General features: G+C 44.7%; 1 protein-coding gene across 1 annotated transcript in view; it reads right to left on the reverse strand.

The window, feature by feature from the left end:
• Myrfl (myelin regulatory factor like) overlaps nucleotides 1–19022 on the reverse strand; it is a 121537-nt gene that overhangs the window by 14724 nt on the left and 87791 nt on the right. The window contains exons 14-19 of the mRNA XM_021173503.3: nucleotides 13677–13843; nucleotides 12968–13031; nucleotides 8724–8809; nucleotides 6074–6148; nucleotides 5770–5822; nucleotides 5488–5670 (exon numbers count right to left, since the gene is read on the reverse strand). Of these exons, the coding sequence (XP_021029162.1) occupies nucleotides 5488–5670; nucleotides 5770–5822; nucleotides 6074–6148; nucleotides 8724–8809; nucleotides 12968–13031; nucleotides 13677–13843 (628 nt within the window). The remainder of the gene's footprint in view (nucleotides 1–5487; nucleotides 5671–5769; nucleotides 5823–6073; nucleotides 6149–8723; nucleotides 8810–12967; nucleotides 13032–13676; nucleotides 13844–19022) is intronic.

Genomic DNA, 19022 nt, shown 5'->3' on the forward strand with positions numbered 1-19022 from the left:
AGGCGAGATTGATAAGGGATAAGCTTATAGGTTAAAATCATGAAAATTTTTTTTCAATGGCAAAAAATAAATTTTAAATTCTGTACAATGTGCCCCTAACTTGTCACTTCTATGAAGCAAGACTCTTCAATTCTGAAAAGCTGGTTACTAGAAACCCCTAAGTCCCGCTGTGTCGGATGGGCGAAGCCCCTCATTCTGTAAATACCCTTCCAGCCACTCTGACAACAAGCTTGCTGTACAGAGCGAGTAATTTTCACTAAAAAGCTCAGGGTACATTTCACAACTGGTGGAGGAGACCTCCCAACCAACTAAATTAAAAATCAGCGTGCAGAAATTTAAACTGATATACAACCGAAGCATATTGCATGGTGGTGGAAGATGGGAAGTATAAGACATGTGAAACTGCTGAAGAGTGAACTCCAACACAGAGTCTGGGACACCCCTCTCACTCTGTGATCAGTACAGGTCTATACCAAGAGGTCGATGTACCCTGCCCATCATGGCTGAGACCATTAGCACAGGGGACCATTCTCTTAGGGGCATTTATTCTCCTAAAAGTTCTTATATTTAAAACAAAGAGAGCATGGATTCCAAATTTTGCCTCTCTCTCTCTCTCTTTCTCTCTCTCTCTCTCTCTCTCTCTCTCTCTCTCTCTCTCAATTCACCAGCTTGCTACACTCTGTAGAACTCCAGAGATGTTTTCCCAATAGGTCCTTTGTTTTTATCATATTTAAAACTCTCCTACACTACTTCAATCTTTATGAATTCCAAAATACTTTCCACTCCCTGATCTATTTTTCTGAAATGTTTTGTTAAGGAATAGGGAAACAGAAGCGGGGCTGGGGGTGGGCAGATGACTTTTCTGAAAGACACGTTACAAAGACTTAGGCAATCAACCTAGACCTAAAAGAAAAGTCATGACTTGAGCGTAACATGTCACAACAATGCAGATTTTCCTTCCCTTCCTTTACTGTAGTCTGACTCCTCAGGGAGGAGTTTCATGAGTGTCCTCAGGGGCTGAGGAAATTGCCAGATATTACTGTGCACCCCGCTGATGGCTCTCCTATTTTCTTAATTCCTTGATTTTTTTTTTTGGTTTTATTCCTTAAATTTTAATTGTTCTTCATGTCTCAGAAACACCTGGCTGCAAAGCATAGTTACCCAACATGCTCATCTCTGTGTTAGGAGCCCTGAGGCTGTACATCATCCTAAAGCAGAGGTCATCAGCCTTCCTAATGTTGCAACCCTTTAATATGGAACTGTATGTATTATGCTGTGGTGACCTCCCACCATAAAGTGTTTTTGTTGCTAGTCCATAACTGTAATTTTGCTACTGGTATGAGTCATAATGTAAATATCTGTTTTCTGATGGTCTCAGGTGACCTGTAAAAGCATTTGGGGTCACTACCCACAGGTTTGAGAACCACTGTTCTAGATTGGAGTGGGGACTACATCAGCAAAAAAGGAACAGCCCTCCTCCATCCTGGGAAAGACCTGGTATCAGGGATCATCCTGATGGCTACAGGTAGGCTTGGTGAGGACAGGGTTGGGGGTGGGGGGTGGGGGTGGGGGATGGGAGAGGCTTTCTAGATGCTCCGAGTGGTTACTGTCTGAATCTTTTAGAGGTGGGCTCATGTGTGTGAACATGTCCAAATAAATGAAAGCAGACGTCAGACTGGGAGGAACTGTAGTCATGGAAGTAGGGGCCCAGATTCCAAGTCAACTTGATTCAGTTGGCAAATGGGGCTCTTCTGATTTAAAGCTTTGAAACCCTGAGAAATTGCATGAACAGGTCTATGGTACTGTCCAGACCCTTGGGTGGGAAGTGTCTTCCTGTGGCTTTCTAGTATTTTTTAAATAATTGGATTAATATAAAAAAATCTTCTAGAAGCTCAAGTAGATTTATAGTTGCATTCGTTCTTTATGCTCCTCACAGTAAATTCATTCTGAAAGTATGCTGTGTAGTCCCAGGATCAAAAAGGCAAGATGTCACTGGTGTGGCTTCTCTGACGATCCACAGATATGGAAACACAGGATGAGCAGACACTCACTGCCAGGGAGCTGAGGGGAGCCATGACCTATCCAGTTGGCTCAGAGCCAGTCTTCCTAATGTTCTCTTATACAGAGAACTGGTTCTTACCGACCCAACAAATCCCCAAGAATGAAGAGGGAGCTCTGATCTCCCCCTCTTTAGAACTCATTGTTATTGATACACCTCATATAGGCAGGATGGCCCCTTCTGGGGACACCTATCAAAGAAGGACATCAAGTGTCTCCAATGAGGACAGCCAAGGTCAGAAAATGCTTGACCAACCACGAACTTCCACATCCTTTTGCAAGAAATGAAGGTTTTAGGGATTTTGTGGTGGTATTAGTTTCTTCATCCTTTTGTTCTTTCTTTTTTCTTTTATCCTCTTTTTTTTTTAAGATTTATTTTTACTTAAGTGCACATTTATTAAGGCACCACATGCCGGTGCCTGCTGAGGCCAGAGAACTTCAGATCCCCTGAAACTGGAGTAACAGGTGGTTGTGAGCCACCTGATGTGGGTGCTGGAGACCAAACTTGGGTCTTCTTTGAGAGCAGTAACACTGCTCATTGCTGAGCCATCTCTCCGGCCTCAGGGCTGGGATCTGGTGAGACCGATGGCTTAGTGGATGTAAAGCGTTCCCTGGTCAAGTGTGACAACCTGAATTTCATTCTCCAGCACCCATCTGGAGGATGGAGCACATGGCTGGAGCACATGGCTGTAATTCTAGTACTCATACAGTGACATGGGAGATGGACATAAGAGAATCCCTAGAAGCTTACAGACCATGTGGCCTGTCATGTGCAGCAGCAACCAGCAAGAGACTCCATCCCGAGGTGGAAAGCAAGAACTGTCACCCCAGGTTGATGTCTTCTGCTATGTAAGCCACAGTAGACACACAAATATGCACATATAGACACAGACACACATATACAATGATAAATAGAAAACGATGTATTGAAAACAAAATGGCTGAAACAAACCCTTTCTTCAGACAGAAGCTTCATATCCACTCTGGAATGATACAGCCATTCCCAAATCCAACCCAACGTTGTTCTTATGAGGGAAAAACAACAACAACAACAACAACAAAAACCCCACAAATCTCTTAGAGATGGAGGGGAACACTTTGTGCCAAAGCTTCCACACTGGGGAAAAAAAAATGAGTGTATCTCCAGGGCCTAATGCTAGTCCTGCGAGAAGTAAATGACTTGCTTGTGTCACAACTATTACAATGTCATGTACGGAGTAACATCTCATGATACACAGTGATGTGATTTGTAAGCGTGTCAATCCAAGGTCAGGACATGAAGTAATATCCAAAGCGAAGGAGGGTCCATGATCACCCCAAGGCTCTGCCCACTGACCACATTCTGTATACCAAGCTGCTTATAAATAGTGTAGGACCGTTAAAGGCAGCCTGGTTTCTGGTTGAGCTAGGAGGCCCTGCAAGGGATGGTAGGTGTTTTGCCACACTCCTGGACACCAGGCTCCTGACGCCATCAGCCACCGAAGGGCAACGCCCCAAATCCCTGTGCAGGCAGAGGATGTGATCACAGACCACTAGACTCAGGACAGATCTCCATTTTAATGAGGCACCTAAAGGCCTGAAAGGCTTAGCAGATTAAACTCTCCTTCCCAGACACTCCTCCCTGCAAAAGGTATTTAACCTCAGGTCCGCCCTGAGAAAGTGGGGTATGGTTTTTGCTCATCAACTTCCTATCACGATAATAAATGTCTTAAAACCATAGACTGTCTCTTCTCTTCGGGATCCACCTTAGGGAGCAATGGAGCAGGCCTTCATCTAAAAAGCGCAGTCAAAACTCCCTCGTCCTGCCACAAGTGACCCTAGCTCTGTGGCAGAGTGGACACGGGACACCATTTAACCCACAAAATAGTAGTACTTTTAGTTATTTATTTTTTGAGGCATATGATAGACTTATACTCCTTCCATCCATTTTGAACCAGATATGAGCTATATGACTTGCTTTGGCCAAAGAGTGTAAGCAGAAGTGACATATGTCCTTTTGAGAAGGGAGCTTTAGGAGGCAGGGCACGATGTGATTTGTTCCCTTACTGTGACTACAATTATTACGGAAACACCGGGACACAGGATCACCACCAGCTGGGTCCTGAACATGGCCAGCCAGAGCCCTGTTTTCATCCACATTTGATGTGCAATCAGAAGTAAATGATTGCCATCCTACATCCCCATCATTTGAGAGTTGTTACTCCAGCAACATCCTGGTAAAACCACACTAGTACATACTGCTGGTGCAGCTGTTATTACTAATGCTATCCTGGACGCTTGTTACTGTGTGGAAACAGAATGACATTTTTAAAACAGTAGCCTAGAATCCATTTGGAAGAAATGCATTTGATCTTACAGAGATAATTCCACTTGGAGCCCTTGACCAAATTTCTAAAAACCTTTTTTTTTTAAAACATTAAAAAAATAAAAGGTCCTAGTGAGGTAGTTCAGTTGGCAAAGTGTCTGTCTGTAAGCAGAAAGACCAGAGTCCAGATCTCCAGTACCCGTGTAAAAAGCCAGGCACAGCAGCATGCCCCAGTACTGGGGTAGGAGGGGTCAGGAGAAATGTGTGCAGAGGTGTACAAAGGCAGATTCTGAGAGCTTGCCTGCTAACCAATCCAGTCAGTCAGTGAGCTCTTCCTTCAGTGAGAGACTCTATCAAAAAATAAGGTTGCCTCCACACATCCACACAGGAACATGCACACTCACATGCATTTATGCATAGACCCCATGCACATAACCAAATAAATGAACAAAACCAATAGTGGTGTACTCGTATGTACAAGGAAAAACGCTTCTGAAAATGGAACGCCAAGCTGGTTTTCACTGTCTTACTGTCAAGTTAGGGTTTCCAAAGTTCTTTCCTCCCTCCCTCCCTCCCTCCCTCCCTCCCTCCCTCCCTCCCTCCCTCCCTTCGTTCCTTATCTCCTCCCTTATCACCTTTTTCTCCCCCCTTCCCTCCCTCTTTCCTTCCTTCCTTCATTTCTCAGCATTTCCTGTATCTTTCCCAAATTAGTGTAGAAAGTCCAGACACTACACCAATACTACATCATTTAAGTTCTAAGTGAGACACAACACACACATACACACACACACACACACACACACACATCCCACAAGTGCAAAAAAACAAACAAAACAAAAACAAAACCCCAACCCATGTATACACGACTCATTACCTCACCATCTTTGTTGGTGGACCAATGAAAATTTTCTGATTACAAATAATATCTACATTTCCTCCCTGGGGAAGAAACTCACTGTTCAGGTGGTTGGCAGTCCACGTGCCTATGTTTTTAACGATTTTGCTGTGCCAAGCAGCAGAGCAGAGCCACTGCCTAGCTCCATTCACAAACCATCCACGTAAATATCAACCAGGGGGAACCTAGGGTCCAGAGGGCTGCTTGTTTCTCTCTGAACACCATTTACCTGCCCATTGTCTCTGACGGATCTCTCTCTCTGCCTCCAGTTGTCTTTGTGCAGGACTTGAAAACAATATTCTTGGTCCCCACACAGGGCAGCAGTAAGTTTCCTGACACGGCAGGATCTCGCAGAAAGTGATTTCGGGCACTTGCAAGGAGGTCTGTGTGGTCTCCGGGGTTGTATGGGGAGCTGTAAGGCATAGGGCAGAAGGGTCACTCAAAGTGCTGGCACAGCCACGTGGCAAGGGAGAATGGGTTGGGTTTGTCACTGGGAGCAGGAAGACTGTACCTGAGGTAGGAGCTGTGGATGACAGAGCTGGCACTGGAGAGCTTGTCATATTGCTGGAAGGGTACAAAATGGTTAGGGGCCCTCAGGGCTGCAGACATGGCTCAGAGATTAGGAACATTTGCTGTTCTTGCAGAAGACCCAGGTTCGATTCCCAGCCCTCAAGTTAGGGAATGCAGTCAGCGTGTAACTCCAACTCCAGGGGATCCAGAGCCCTCTTCCAGCCTCCTCAGGCACCCACATACACATAGAGAAGAATAAATATATTTTTTAAGTCCTTCTCTCAAAGGAATACAAGATCTCTTACCTTAGAGGGAGATATGGGGAGCGTCGGTCTTGATCCTTTAAGCTAAGTATGTAGAGGGCAACTATTGTCAAGGCACTGTTAAAGGGGGGAAAACATTATGTGGTAGGTTTGTTTCCACATCTATCTCAGTCAAGCTGCCAGCTGGCTAAAGATGTTCTCACAGGCTACACATACAGGAGGAAGGGAGAGAGAGGCAGCTGGAGCTGGCAGAAACACCTTGGAAACAGCCCAGTTAGGTTTTTCTGCCCTGGACTCTCCAGAGTTCAGAGGCTCAGAGGGTACTCCTTGCTGAAGGAGCCCTTCACAGGGCCGACCCCTGGCCCTGACAAGATGTCAACTGAGGAAGCCTGTCAACAGCTGGAGGTGGGCAGGAAAGAGCAAGGATGAACCTTGCTTCCTGCTGGTGACTTTCAATGGCGTTCATCCATGCCGCTCAGCTGGGAAATAAAAGGAGGCTGAGGTTGGGCAGGGACTGCAAAGCCTTTGGTCAGCTGCAGGATCTCTCAGGGTACAATGTATCAGCTAGAGAGAAGGAAGAAAGGCAGTGCAACAAAGCATGCACATGATGTGACTACAAAATAACAAAGGCATCTTTCCTCCCATCCGCACAACTGATTCAGCAAAATTAAAGTGTTCCTTCAAGGTTCTAGGGTTTGGCATGTGAATCCCAGCAGTGCTTACGCTATCTGATCCTGTGTGCCTGCCTTCCTCTTTGCACAGAGCTGTTAGACTCTCTCATGAGTCACCCAGAAGTTTGCTGGAAATAAGGCCACCTGACTTGCCCCGACTTGTCAGCCTCACTTCACACCTTGCTTTCTAAACTGAATTCCTCAGTACTTTGTTCTCCCAGGAAGATGGTAGAGTCCTAAAGACAAAGAGATGTGCCACAAGGGAATTCCACAAGGGAGTTCTGAGAGCCAGCTGGTGGCTGCCCAGCAGACTCAGTTCTTTCTGGAAAAGTGGTACTAAATTTAAAGATGTGTCAGACAGAGCCTATAGTGTCACCCTGGCAGGTGATCACTGTGGACCGGTGTCCCTTGCTTTTCCTGTGCCTCCCTCTCTCTGTTCCCTCCACTATGAATTATAAAACCTTTCCCCAATTCCTGTTTGACATCTGCCTCAATGTGCATGTCAGAGGGCTTCTGGTGTGTAGGATGAAATAGACATACACTCTCTCCAGTGGCAAACTGGTGTTCACTCTTCTCCGGTACAACAGAGACCAGGACTAAGTTTATTACCACCCGTTTGTGGTCCTGGCGCTCAGCATTGGGCTCAGAAGATCTGATAACCAGACTTTAAACACAGTGTCTTCACTCAGAACTAGACTCCCTCTCACCTCCTCACACACAGGCTGGGGGTGATATCTCTGGAGCACATGAAGTATGTCTGCTAAAAGTAGATGGTTGCCCTCTCCCTGGCTGGGGAGCCTAGCAGAAGACAAGTTCTTAGAAGGATGAGAAAAAAATACAGAGGCTCCTGATGGGAGTTTAGGGTCCTGGTATAGAATCCCCTGGCATATTTCCCCTCTCCCTCCTCCACTCTTCCTCCTACTCTTGCCCCTACTCCCTCTCCTCCACTCTCTCCCCACTTTCCCCTCCCTTTCCCCTCTTCCAATCTCTCCCCTTTCCCTCCCCCACTCCCTCCTCCCCACTCTCTCCCCCACTCCCTCCTCTACTCTCTCGCTCCTCCCTCCTCCACTACCTCCTCTCTCCCTCCTCCACTTTCTCTCCCACTCCATCTTCCACTCCCTTCCCCACTCCCTCCTCCACTTTCTCCCCTCCTCCCCACTCTCCCTCACTCTCTCCTCTACTCCCTCCTCCCCACTCCCTCCTCCACAACCACTTCTACTCCTTCCCCCTTCACTCTCTCCCACTTTTTTCCACTCTGTGCCCAGTCTCTCCTGATTTCCACCCTGCAGCCACCCTTATTTCTTCCTCCCCCTCCCCTACCTCCCACCTCCATGCAGAGGCACAGCAACCACAGGCTCCCTTGCTTATTTTCAAGGTTTCTCTCTTAGTCAGGGCTTTGGTTTCATTGCATCAACATGTGCCCACAGTTCCTGCTGTCTCTTAATGCAAGGCTTTCAGCGAAGAAGGCAAAATGTGGTGACAGATGTCAGTGGCCAGGCAGCACTGACTTTACCAGATGTCATTCTCACCCCTCTCTCCCAAGTAGACAGAAAGGAAAACAAAGAACCTGAGAAAACTATGTGCAAAGATAAGACAAATATCACACACACACACACTTCTGTTAAATCACAATTGAAAAAAAAATAAAATCATCATCTCACATCAAAGTACATAAACCGGTAATCTTTTCTTCAAGTTATGAATTTCAAAAGGGTTCCCTCCAGCCGGGCATGGTGGCGCACGCCTTTAATCCCAGCACTGGGGAGGCAGAGGCAGGCGGATTTCTGAGTTCGAGGCCAGCCTGGTCTACAAAGTGAGTTCCAGGACAGCCAGGGCTATACAGAGAAACCCTGTCTCGAAAAACCAAAAAAAAAAAAAAAAAAAAAAGGGCTCCCTCCTCCTTAAGCTATCCAAGGTTAGTGCCCGATTTCAAAACCTCCTTGTCTTCAAAGCAAAGAGAAGGTCAGAAAGACACGGAAGAGAGCAGGAGCCCGACAGCACAGCACTGAAGTTGCTCTTACCAAAACGCCATCACTGCGATCAGCACTATAACCATGGTCTGGAAAACCCAGTTAGGACACGCCTGCTTCCTTCCTGAGAATGAGACCTGTGAGAGGTTCAGGATGAGGGACAGATCAGCACAGCAGCTGTGGCCCTGGAGACCTGAGCAGCAGGGATCTCTGCTGCCTCCCGAGGCCAGGGACTGCTTCTTACTTGCCTCAGTTTACCCTTGCTTCTCTGAACAGGACAATCTCCTTCAGAGCCTCTGCGTCATGCTGCAGGCTACAATGGCCAGTCCTTTCCCTGGTGCCTGCCAGACAATCTTGTTTTTTTATGAAAGAAGGCCAGACACCAGCCTCCTAATAGACTTGGAGAGATCCAAGTTCCTCCAGATAGGAAGGAATAAGTCCCCACAGGAGGATGTTGGGGAAGCCATACGAAAGAATCCTTTCATGCACACCGTACAGTGCATGGGGTCCCATCCCCCCACCTATGAATGAAGACAGCTCTGGGCCTGTGTCATCTTTATTCTTCCAGCCATTAAATGAATATTTACTCTTGATGCTATGCACAACCATAGAGGATATGAAAATCAGTAAGTACTGTCTCTAGGAAGGTAATGAGACACATGTTAGGGCAGATACATAAAAGCTGGTGCATGGGGAATGGCAAAGAAGTAATGGGGAGTGCTGTGCTTCCTTCCTTCTCACGCTATAGAGAGAAATCGTTGTATATTATAAAAAGATAAGGAGAGAAGTAATATGTTTGGTGGAGGTGTAGTCAGGTGTGGGGGAAGGGAGTGCCTCTGCAGGCCCATGCTGAGGTTAACAGCCACAAATATAATAGTCACCAGTCATATATATATATATATATATATATATATATATATATATACACACACACACACACACACACACACACACACACACAATAGAATAGAGTTTATTCAAGACATGGGGAGAAGAGTTGAGAGGGTAGAGACAGAGGAAGTCAGAGAGAAGAGAAAAGAAGAGAAGAGAGGAGAGGAGAGGAGAGGAGAGGAGAGGAGAGGAGAGGAGAGGAGAGGAGAGGAGAGGAGAGGAGAGGAGAGAAGAGAAGAGAAGAGAAGAGAAGAGAAGAGAAGAGAAGAGAAGAGAAGAGAAGAGAAGAGAAGAGAAGAGAAGAGAAGAGAAGTAGAGGCCAGCCATGAGCATATGGAGTCGGGGAGGGGAATAGGGAGAGAGGGGAAAGGGGTGAGAGGACAAAGTGGGAGGAAGAAGGCAGGAGACCAAGAGAGAGAGGAGGGGGCAAGCAGCCCCTTTTATAGTGAGTCGGGCACACCTGGCTGTTGTCAGGTAACTGTAGGACGGAGCTTAACAATCATGATTTTGACCAAAGGGTCTACAGGAATGGGAACAACTAAGAAATAGCTTTAGTTACTTCTTGGACTTGTTATCTGGTTAAGAAACATGCTCTCCAGTGTAAAAGGGAAGTGTTGAATCTTTGACTTTTTAAAAAGTTCACAAGCCTGGAGGCTACTAGAAAAAAGTCTTCTTCCATGATGCCATTGGAAGCAAGTCTGGAAGTCACAATCTGTGAGCGGCACCCTTCCTACACCTCTTTGGGAGTGTCCTGAGGATGCCTGAGTGAAGTAGAGAAAAGTAAGGGTGGTCCTATTGATTGTATCAGCATTACACTGAGGTGGCCTCAACTTCCTCCAGAATGTGTCTTGTCCAGCAGGAAGAGCTGTGCCATCCCTACCCATGTTCCTTAGCACCTGGAGGTCTGTTAGCTGTCCCCAGTAGCATGGTGATCATGAGCAGTCACCACTTAGTCTAGGTGCACCCAGTGACCCTAGCAGGCCTCTAGAAGCAAAGGTCACCTAGTGTCAGGCAAGGGAAGTCAGTGTCACAGAAACAGAGAGTGCTACTGGGACAGCACAGGGGTGACCAGAGCGTCATTGCTTGTACCTTATCAAAATCCCTGGACCATTTCTGCCACACACCATGGGAACCACAATGATGGTGGGTTTGAAACATTAACAATCATGAGTGTGGGCTGAAGAGACAGCTCAGTGGTTAAGAGGTCCTGGGTTCAATTCCCAGCAACCACATAGTGGCTCATAACCATCTGTAACGAGATGGTGCCATCTTCTGGCATACATGCATACATACATGCAGGCAAACCATTGTATACAAAATAAATAAAGCTTTAAAAACGGCAATCATGAGTGTGTACCCAGCATTTGCTGTGTCCAGGCATTCTGAGTAGATGCTTCACAAACACTAATGTATAGTATCCTCACAGTCAGCAATGCTTGGAGGAAGATGACCATCCAATCCACACTTGGAGACAGAAGAAGGCATAGGAAGGCCAGGTTTCTCACCAGAGATAGATAGCTAAAAAGTCTTGAAGCCAGAGTTTGAGTCCAAACTTGCCAGCTTTGTAGTCTGCAGTTTTAAACACTGTGCTCTGTGACCTACTTGTTCTGTATGTAAAAAAGGAGGAAATATCAGGCAACTTAGGTATTATGCAAAATGTCTTTATGGCTTATCAATGAATACATGAGCATGTATGTACATATGTGTGCATGTATGTATGTGTATGTCATACAGACAGAGACTGAGAGACACAGACTGAGACAGAGAGCATGCATTTTCCTCTGCTGCTGAAACATTTCTTCCTACAGAGAAAGCTCCTTAAGATAGGAAATAAAACTTCAAAACATCCTCAGGAAGCCATGGAAACTGACCAGATTCACTAGGTCGCTCCCATCCTGAGTATACAATCAGTAACACCTCTGAGTGGCACTCTCTCACAGACACAACAAGCTGCAAAAGACACCCAGACAAGCCCAGCCCCCTGAACAGAGCAGATGAACAAAAGCCCACCTGAGCTGCTGGGAAAAGGCTCAGAACCACAGAGCCACCTGGATAGGATGCTGTCCAACCTGCTAAGCTGCCTGCAGGTGTGCTGTGTGCTCCAGGTTCCCAGCTCTGTGAGCTGACACCCGTGCTGGGGTGGGCTTTGGTGCTGCAGCTGTCTTTGAGTCATGTTTGCTTCTGTAAGTAGCTCCTCACCCATACGGGTATAACCCCGTTAAAACTCACTGGCTCATCAAGTTGGACTTTTGTGGTATCCATATTTTGGTCTGTCACGGGTTCTTTATCTGAGGTAAGTACATATTTGTTCATGTCTCCCCAGGAATAAATGTCTCACAGCAATACATACATATATATATATGTATATATATACATATGTACACATACATACATACATACACAAGTATAAAGATGTCTACATGTATATGTTGATGTTCCATGTGAAGGCTGTTGGATGGGGTTCCTTCAGAGATGGGGTTCACTAGAGGATGTTCATTAAACAATAACTGGTTGGTCATGTCTGAAGTGGTCTGGACATGTTTCGGACTCTTTAGGCTTTTGTTGTTAGTAGTCATTAACACACCTGCCAAAGAATGCAAATGAGGGAAACAGACCAATTTCTGATCAATTCCTCTAAAAACCTGTTTGTGTGTGTACAGGTGTGTGTGTGTGTGCAGTGTGTGTGTTCAGTGTGTGTGAATGTGTGTGTTTGTATGTTTACATGTGTGCACCTGTGCAGTGTGTGTCTGAACACGTGTTTGTGTTTGTGCATTTGCATGTATGCACCTGGGTGTATATATGTGTGTGTGCTCGAGTGTGTGTGCCTGTGGGTGTGGGTGTGTGCGCAGTGTATGTGTGAACACGTGTTTGTGTTTGTGCATTTGCATGTGTGCCCCTGGGTGTATATATGTGTGTGTGTGTGAACACGTGTTTGTGCATTTGCGTTTGTGCACCTGTGTGTATATGTGTGTGTGTGTGTGTGTGCTCAAGCACTCGTGTGTGTGTGTGAATGTATTTGTGTGATTGCATGTGTGCACCTGTGTGTATGTGTGGTACTTGTTACTGTGGATCTAAAACAGGACCACTCATGTGTGAGGCGAGCTCTACTGTGGTGAGCTACTCCCACAGCCTGTCTTCTGTGTTTTGATTTTGAGACAAGACTCTGACGATGTTGCCCAGGCTCATCCTAAACTCATTTTATATTCCACGCTCTAATAAAAGGCAGGCTTTGCTCTCTCCATCTTTCTGCCTCCGCCTCACATGCCTTCTTTCTCCCCCATGCCCCATCCCCCAGTAGCTGGGAGACAGATCTACCACAGGAGGCAGGCTAAAACTTCCATTTACATTTCAGTGTTTGGTCTAGAGAACAGCATCTCTGCTCATTTACATTTCAGTCTCTTTACCTTGGTGGGCTTTTTGGAACCTGTCCTTCTGGCTGAAGATGCACTAACAGCTCTGCTCAATTTGCTTTAAGAGAGAGAGAGAGAGAAAATTGATTACTATTCAAATGCCTCTCTAGGAGGCATGTGACAAAGGCTCAGGCTGTCACAACTCAGCAGTAGGACCTTCCTTTTGTAAGACAGTGATAATTTGAAAAAAGAAAAGCCACAGCAATTGGAGTTCTTTTGTGTAGGGGTGGAGAGAGGGCTTTAGTAAACATTAATGATTGCATTAACATTATTTCTGTCTTTAAAAAAAAAAACAAAAAAACTAGAGCCCAGGAAATGGCATTTAATTCCTTAGGAACTAAGGACAGCCAATAAAATAACTTCACCCACCCCCATCCCCGAGAATCAAAATTGATTTTTCATTTCAAATTTAGAAATGACCACCTCTTCTCCTTGAAGGGGAAAACATGTTTTTGCTAATATTTAGCATTTCCTCTAATGATCCAGGCGCTTAAACAGAGTCCTGGGGCTTCCTTTTAAAACCACCAACAGAAAAGGTAACAAAGATAATCAGGAGGGGTTTGCATCCTGCAGATTCCAAGGCAGGACTATGAACCTCAGGGCCTGACAGTGTAGCTGTGTTGCTTCATCCACAAGGCCAGGTATAGAGTGGTCTCCTCTGGGAGGAACCTACCCTTTGCCTTCCCCAAACTTCTGAACGTACCTGATGGAACTGGCTTCGCTGATGGAGGACTTCCAGCTGCTACTGAGGCGTTTTAGCCTGGCCAGCTTTTTGTTCCATATTTCTAACTCCTCTATTCTTTCTTCCAGGTTGTTGGTGAGTTTGCACAGCTGCTTCACGGCGCCCACATTCTCCATGAAGATCTGGTCCTGGAAGGGAACACAATGCAAACTGCAGAGTACTGCAGAGTTTGAGGCCACCAGGGAACTGTCTGTGCGCTATCCAAAGGCAGACAATGCCGCCGTAAATGGTTGTACACCCGCGATTTCAAGTTCACTCTGGAGAAGTCTTAAGTGGTTCAAAACTCAGAACAGGCTACCCAAACTGCCAGCTGGGCTGTAAGATGGTTTCTGATCAGTTTGCAATAAAATAAAAATATGTCTTTGTAACGGAAGTAAGGAAACTGAACTGAAGGACGCTGTTAATCTGAAGTCCAAAGACATAGCCCCTAAGACAACTGTGCTATGTTTTAAGCCTATAAAAAAGGAAAGGGGGCTGGGCATGGTGACGCTTGCCTTTAATCCCAACACTCAGGAGGCAGATGCAGGCGGATTTCTGAGTTCGAGGCCAGCCTGGTCTACAAAGTGAGTTCCAGGACAGCCAGGGCTATACAGAGAAACCCTGTCTTGAAAAAAACAAACAAACAAACAAACAAACAAAAAACAAAAAAAAAAAGGAAAGGGGAACAGGCTTCCATGAACTGATTTGTGTGGTCATTGCTAAATCCCCTTACGAAGTGACTGCATCTCCCCCCTGATAAAATGTGCACCAAGTTGCTCAGGCTCTGATGGAGACTTAGCCAGGTGTTGTGGCATGCATCTGTAATTCCAACATCCAGAAGGCTGAGGCAGGAGGATGATCATGACTTCCAGCTAATCTGGGCTATCCAATGAGTTCCATGCCCAACCTCTGCTATATAGAGAGACCATATCTCCAAGATAAAATTTAAAAATAAAATAAAGACAACAATATTACTCTAAAGACCCTGGCTTTTCACTGAGTTCTGCCACCAGGTAAAAATGTGACGAGGTCTTGAGACTTCCGCTTTTTCATTGGTGAATGTGACAATAATTCTTGAGATAGCATATCTTCTTTAACACCTCTGGAGTGACTGTGTGTAATTCAAATTTTAATCCGACTCTCAAACAGAATGTTTAAAACACACTTAACCCCTTTTGTTCAATGAAATTCACTAAAACGTCTGAAGGGACAAAGAAAGACTGGAGAACTCAGCAAAGCCAAGCTGCCCAAGCCACATCCTGCCTGACACAGGGTTCGGTTGTACTATGTACACGTGACTATCTTAGCCATAATCAAAGGCACTGGCAAGCTCTTGTCAGATCTCACCCTGACCCCAAGACTTTTCCTCCTTTTCTTCTCTCTTTTCAAAAGTTCAAAGTTCAAAGCAATGCCTGCTCCTCCAGGGAGAGCAGTCTGTTCCCATACAGTGAAGACCCTGAGGCCAATGTCTCAAGGTTACCTATGGCTGTGATGTAATGGGGGGGGGCTGTTTGGGGATTTTCATGTTTCAAACCATGAAAAACAATCACTGAAAAGGGGACTCAAAGGATATAGTATCTGCAGGCATGGAGATGAACTAGTGAGACCTGTTATTTTGAACAATGAATATATGCTAATACAGCATGGACATGGGTAGATACATGGTAATACAGTAGAGGATCAGACAGAGCTGAACATTCCAGAGTTAAGGTTCAGTTTGTGCAATTTTAAGGACACATTTGTCCTGAGAAGCACTAAAAGATCTTAATTCCCAGCCATCCAAGGAGGTCTATGGAAGCCCCTGATTTTGTCAGTTGGCCATTTGTCTATATTGGATGTTGCATGCTATCTCCCTACCCAAATGGAGAATCTGTGGTGGGCGGCCATTGTGTTGACTCTTTGTTAAATAGCAAATGACAGCAGGCAAATTGAGAGGTGCCAAGTTAGCAGCTTGGAAAAGCAGAAAGCTTTGGGAAACAAAGGACCAAGAGGTTCATCTCTGAGGCCCATGTTTGCATTAAGGGTGTGTGTTTGAGTGTGTGTGTATGTATGTGTGTGAGTATGTGTGTGTATATATATATGTATGTGAGTGTGTAAGTATGTGTATATGTGCATGAATGTGTATATGTGAGTGTGGGTATGTGTGTATATATATGAGTATGGGTACATGTGTATGTATGTGTAAGTATGGGTATATGTGTATGTATGTGTAAGTATGTGTATATGTGTATGAATGTGTGTATGTATGCATGTGTATATGTATGTATGTGTATGTATGTGTGAGTGTGTATATATGTGTGTGAGTGTGTGTATGTGGGAGGGTATGTGTGCATGTGTGTGAGTGTGTAAGTATATGTATATGTGTATGAATGTGTATATATCTATGTGTGTGTATGTGTGTGAATGTGTATATGTGAGTCTCTGTGAGTATATGTGAGTATGTCTGTGTGTATATGTGTGTGTGAATGTGTGTGTATGTATGTGTGTGAGTGTGTGTATATGTGTGTGATTGTATGATTATGTGTGTGTGTGCCTGTATTCTCAAATTTACCCCCAAAAGTGCTTTTCCCCTAAAATCTTATTAGATAGCCTTTTAGAAATCTACCTAAAAAACTCTAGAGATAAAACATGCAATGGAGCAGAATTTAGCATTAACCTACCAAACTTCCACAGGCGCTTATTTTCTGAGCCAGTATGCCCATGTCCAGAAATCTCTTCCCTAGACTGACTGGAAAATGCAGCATAGTGGGGAGAGACGGACATGCACGCAAACACTGTCAGCAGAGGCTCAGGGACGAAGGCCAGCTCTGCACAGCAGCAACTGCACTTCAGGAGGGAGAAGGAAACCTCCCCGTACTGACGCACAGCAAAGACTGTGATCGAGAGAGAAGAAGAAGGCAGGACAGTACACACAGATGATCCATCGTCTATAGTCTACAGGAGGGGGAAGTTCAAAACGTATATTTTGTCTACGTTATCATTTAAAATGTTTATACATACTGGGAAAAAAGAAGCAAGGCAGGCAAAATGAATAAAACCAGACCCTCGAATAAATCTTCATTATATATGTTATATGTAATATATCATTTATGTTCATATCTATATAAATTTGCCTTTTAAATAATGTGGGTAGTTTACCTTACATTCTCATTCATATGTGAATCTACCCTCTAATTGTTAAATGCATAGATCAGGTGGGAGGCTACACGGGTAAAGGCCAAGAAACCAGCAAGAGACACAATGTGACTAAAAGAAAGGACATTCAAAGGGAGTGGGCTAGGGAAGACAGCAGAGCCACGTGAAGGGGAAGGGCTGGGAGTGGAAGAGGCAGCAGGAAAGGGGACAGGAGACAAGGGGGAGTTGGGGTCGGAAAACCAACCAAATGCAGCCCACAGGAAAACCCCATCGGGAATCTTAACGGCTTTGTAAGGCTACAGAAAATAAAAATACAATAAAATACAAAGAAAGAAAAAAACAATGTGGGTATTTGAAAATAATAGCCAACCATGGTTATAATAAAAAAAAAGCGTCTTATTTTTAAAAAGCAAAGATATAAATACAACATGCAATTGAATTTCTGCTCTCATCTTCCAGAAAGGATTTATTTTAAATATGTCTTCAAAACACTGGTTGGCTAGTCCTTCTTAGAAAGATATATTCTGCACAGAAACTAAAATTAATTAGTAATGAAAACTTTTAGGAATCATACTGTGATTAATAACAGTGAGGGATTATATGTCCACATAACCATACATGATTATACCTAAATATAACAGATACATGACTATGTTAGAGACTTTGGTTCTTAAGTATTGAAGATACAAGATATAAACACAAGGCCAAAAGTTTGAGCAAAGGTCTAGCTTAAACCATAACTATCGCCATACATTCCTGATGGCTTACTCCATAGGTGGAAACTATTTCCTATCTTTACCCATGATCGAGTATAATAAAAAGACATTTCTCACCCACTAACAGTGAGCACGTTCATTGTGGTCTCTAAATACCGCTCACTGAAGGGAACCAGGGATCTTGTGAGGAGGAACAGCCCCAGGTTTGGGGCAGGCAGGACATGAAGAGAGAGCTCAGACACCTCTCTGACAAAGCAGAAGATGACCACCCACGACTGTGAGTGTGTCAGAGTAAGCAGGGCCCCCCTGAGGAGGCCAGAGGACATCAAAGGGCACACCTCGGGAGTAGATCAAAGGGTCATATGTGTTTTAAAAGCACCCATGGCTATACCCAATTTAAAAATGTTTTATTGGTTGCCCTCAGAAGGCATTAGAGGTTTAACTTTCTTTTTCAGAACACTCATAAATAAAGAAAGGAACGAAGCTTTCGCTTCCTCAACAGCACGTCAACTATATATCTGGTGAGGAAAATGTTCTTCGTTTTAATAGAATGCCAGTGACCAAAGAAAGAATGACAGGATATCATTGTTTGCTAACCCCACCAAATGATGGAATGTAATAGAAAATTATTCTTAATGGCCACCCAAACTATATGGACATCTGTATGCCTTTTGTGTTAAATTTACATAAAAACAAAACCAAACAAAAACATTTGTGAAATTTCAGCCCCGACTATAGTAAAATTTACCATAATTGGTAATTTTTTTCTACATGATAATGGTATGGTAGCTCCATTTTTAAGAAGTGGTCCTTCCCTTTCAGAAAGATATCTGGCTGGGAGAATAGCTCGTCAGGTAAAGCCTTGGTTGTACAAGCACAAAGATGTAAGTTAGGGACCCAGAACCTAAGGGGAGAGAAAGTCATGCAGGCATGGTAATACTCTAGCTCTAGGGAGACAGAGATGGGCAACCCCTAGGACTCTTTGTCAGACACACTACAGCAAGCAGCAATCCAATGAGAGACCCTGTCTCAAAAAACAATGTTGATGGCGTCTGTCTCTAAGGAATGATAGCCAAGACTGACCAGATGAATGTACTGTAAAACACACACACACAGACAGACACAGATAGACAGACATATATAGATATAAAGTATCTATAATAAAATGATATAACTCTGAAACTCACTTTAAGTAACTGAGTTGAAGAAAGATAAGCATTTGTAGCAGGTTGGAGCTGGAATTTTAGATGCTCTCTGTAGGCGGATTGCAGCCAACTACCGGACTGAGCGCAGGGTCCTCAATGGAGGAATTAGAGAATGGACCGAAGTAGCTGAAGGGGTTTGCAACCTCATAGGAAGAATAATATCAACCAACCAGAATTCCTAGAGATCCTAGGGACTAAGCCACCAACCAAGGAATACACATAGAGGGACCCATGGCCCCAGCCGCATATGTAGCAGAGGTGGTCTTGTCAGG

The sequence above is a fragment of the Mus caroli genome, unplaced genomic scaffold (genome assembly GCF_978045245.1).
Source record: "Mus caroli unplaced genomic scaffold, Mus_caroli_1 scaffold_9, whole genome shotgun sequence".
Lineage (NCBI taxonomy): Eukaryota > Metazoa > Chordata > Mammalia > Rodentia > Muridae > Mus > Mus caroli.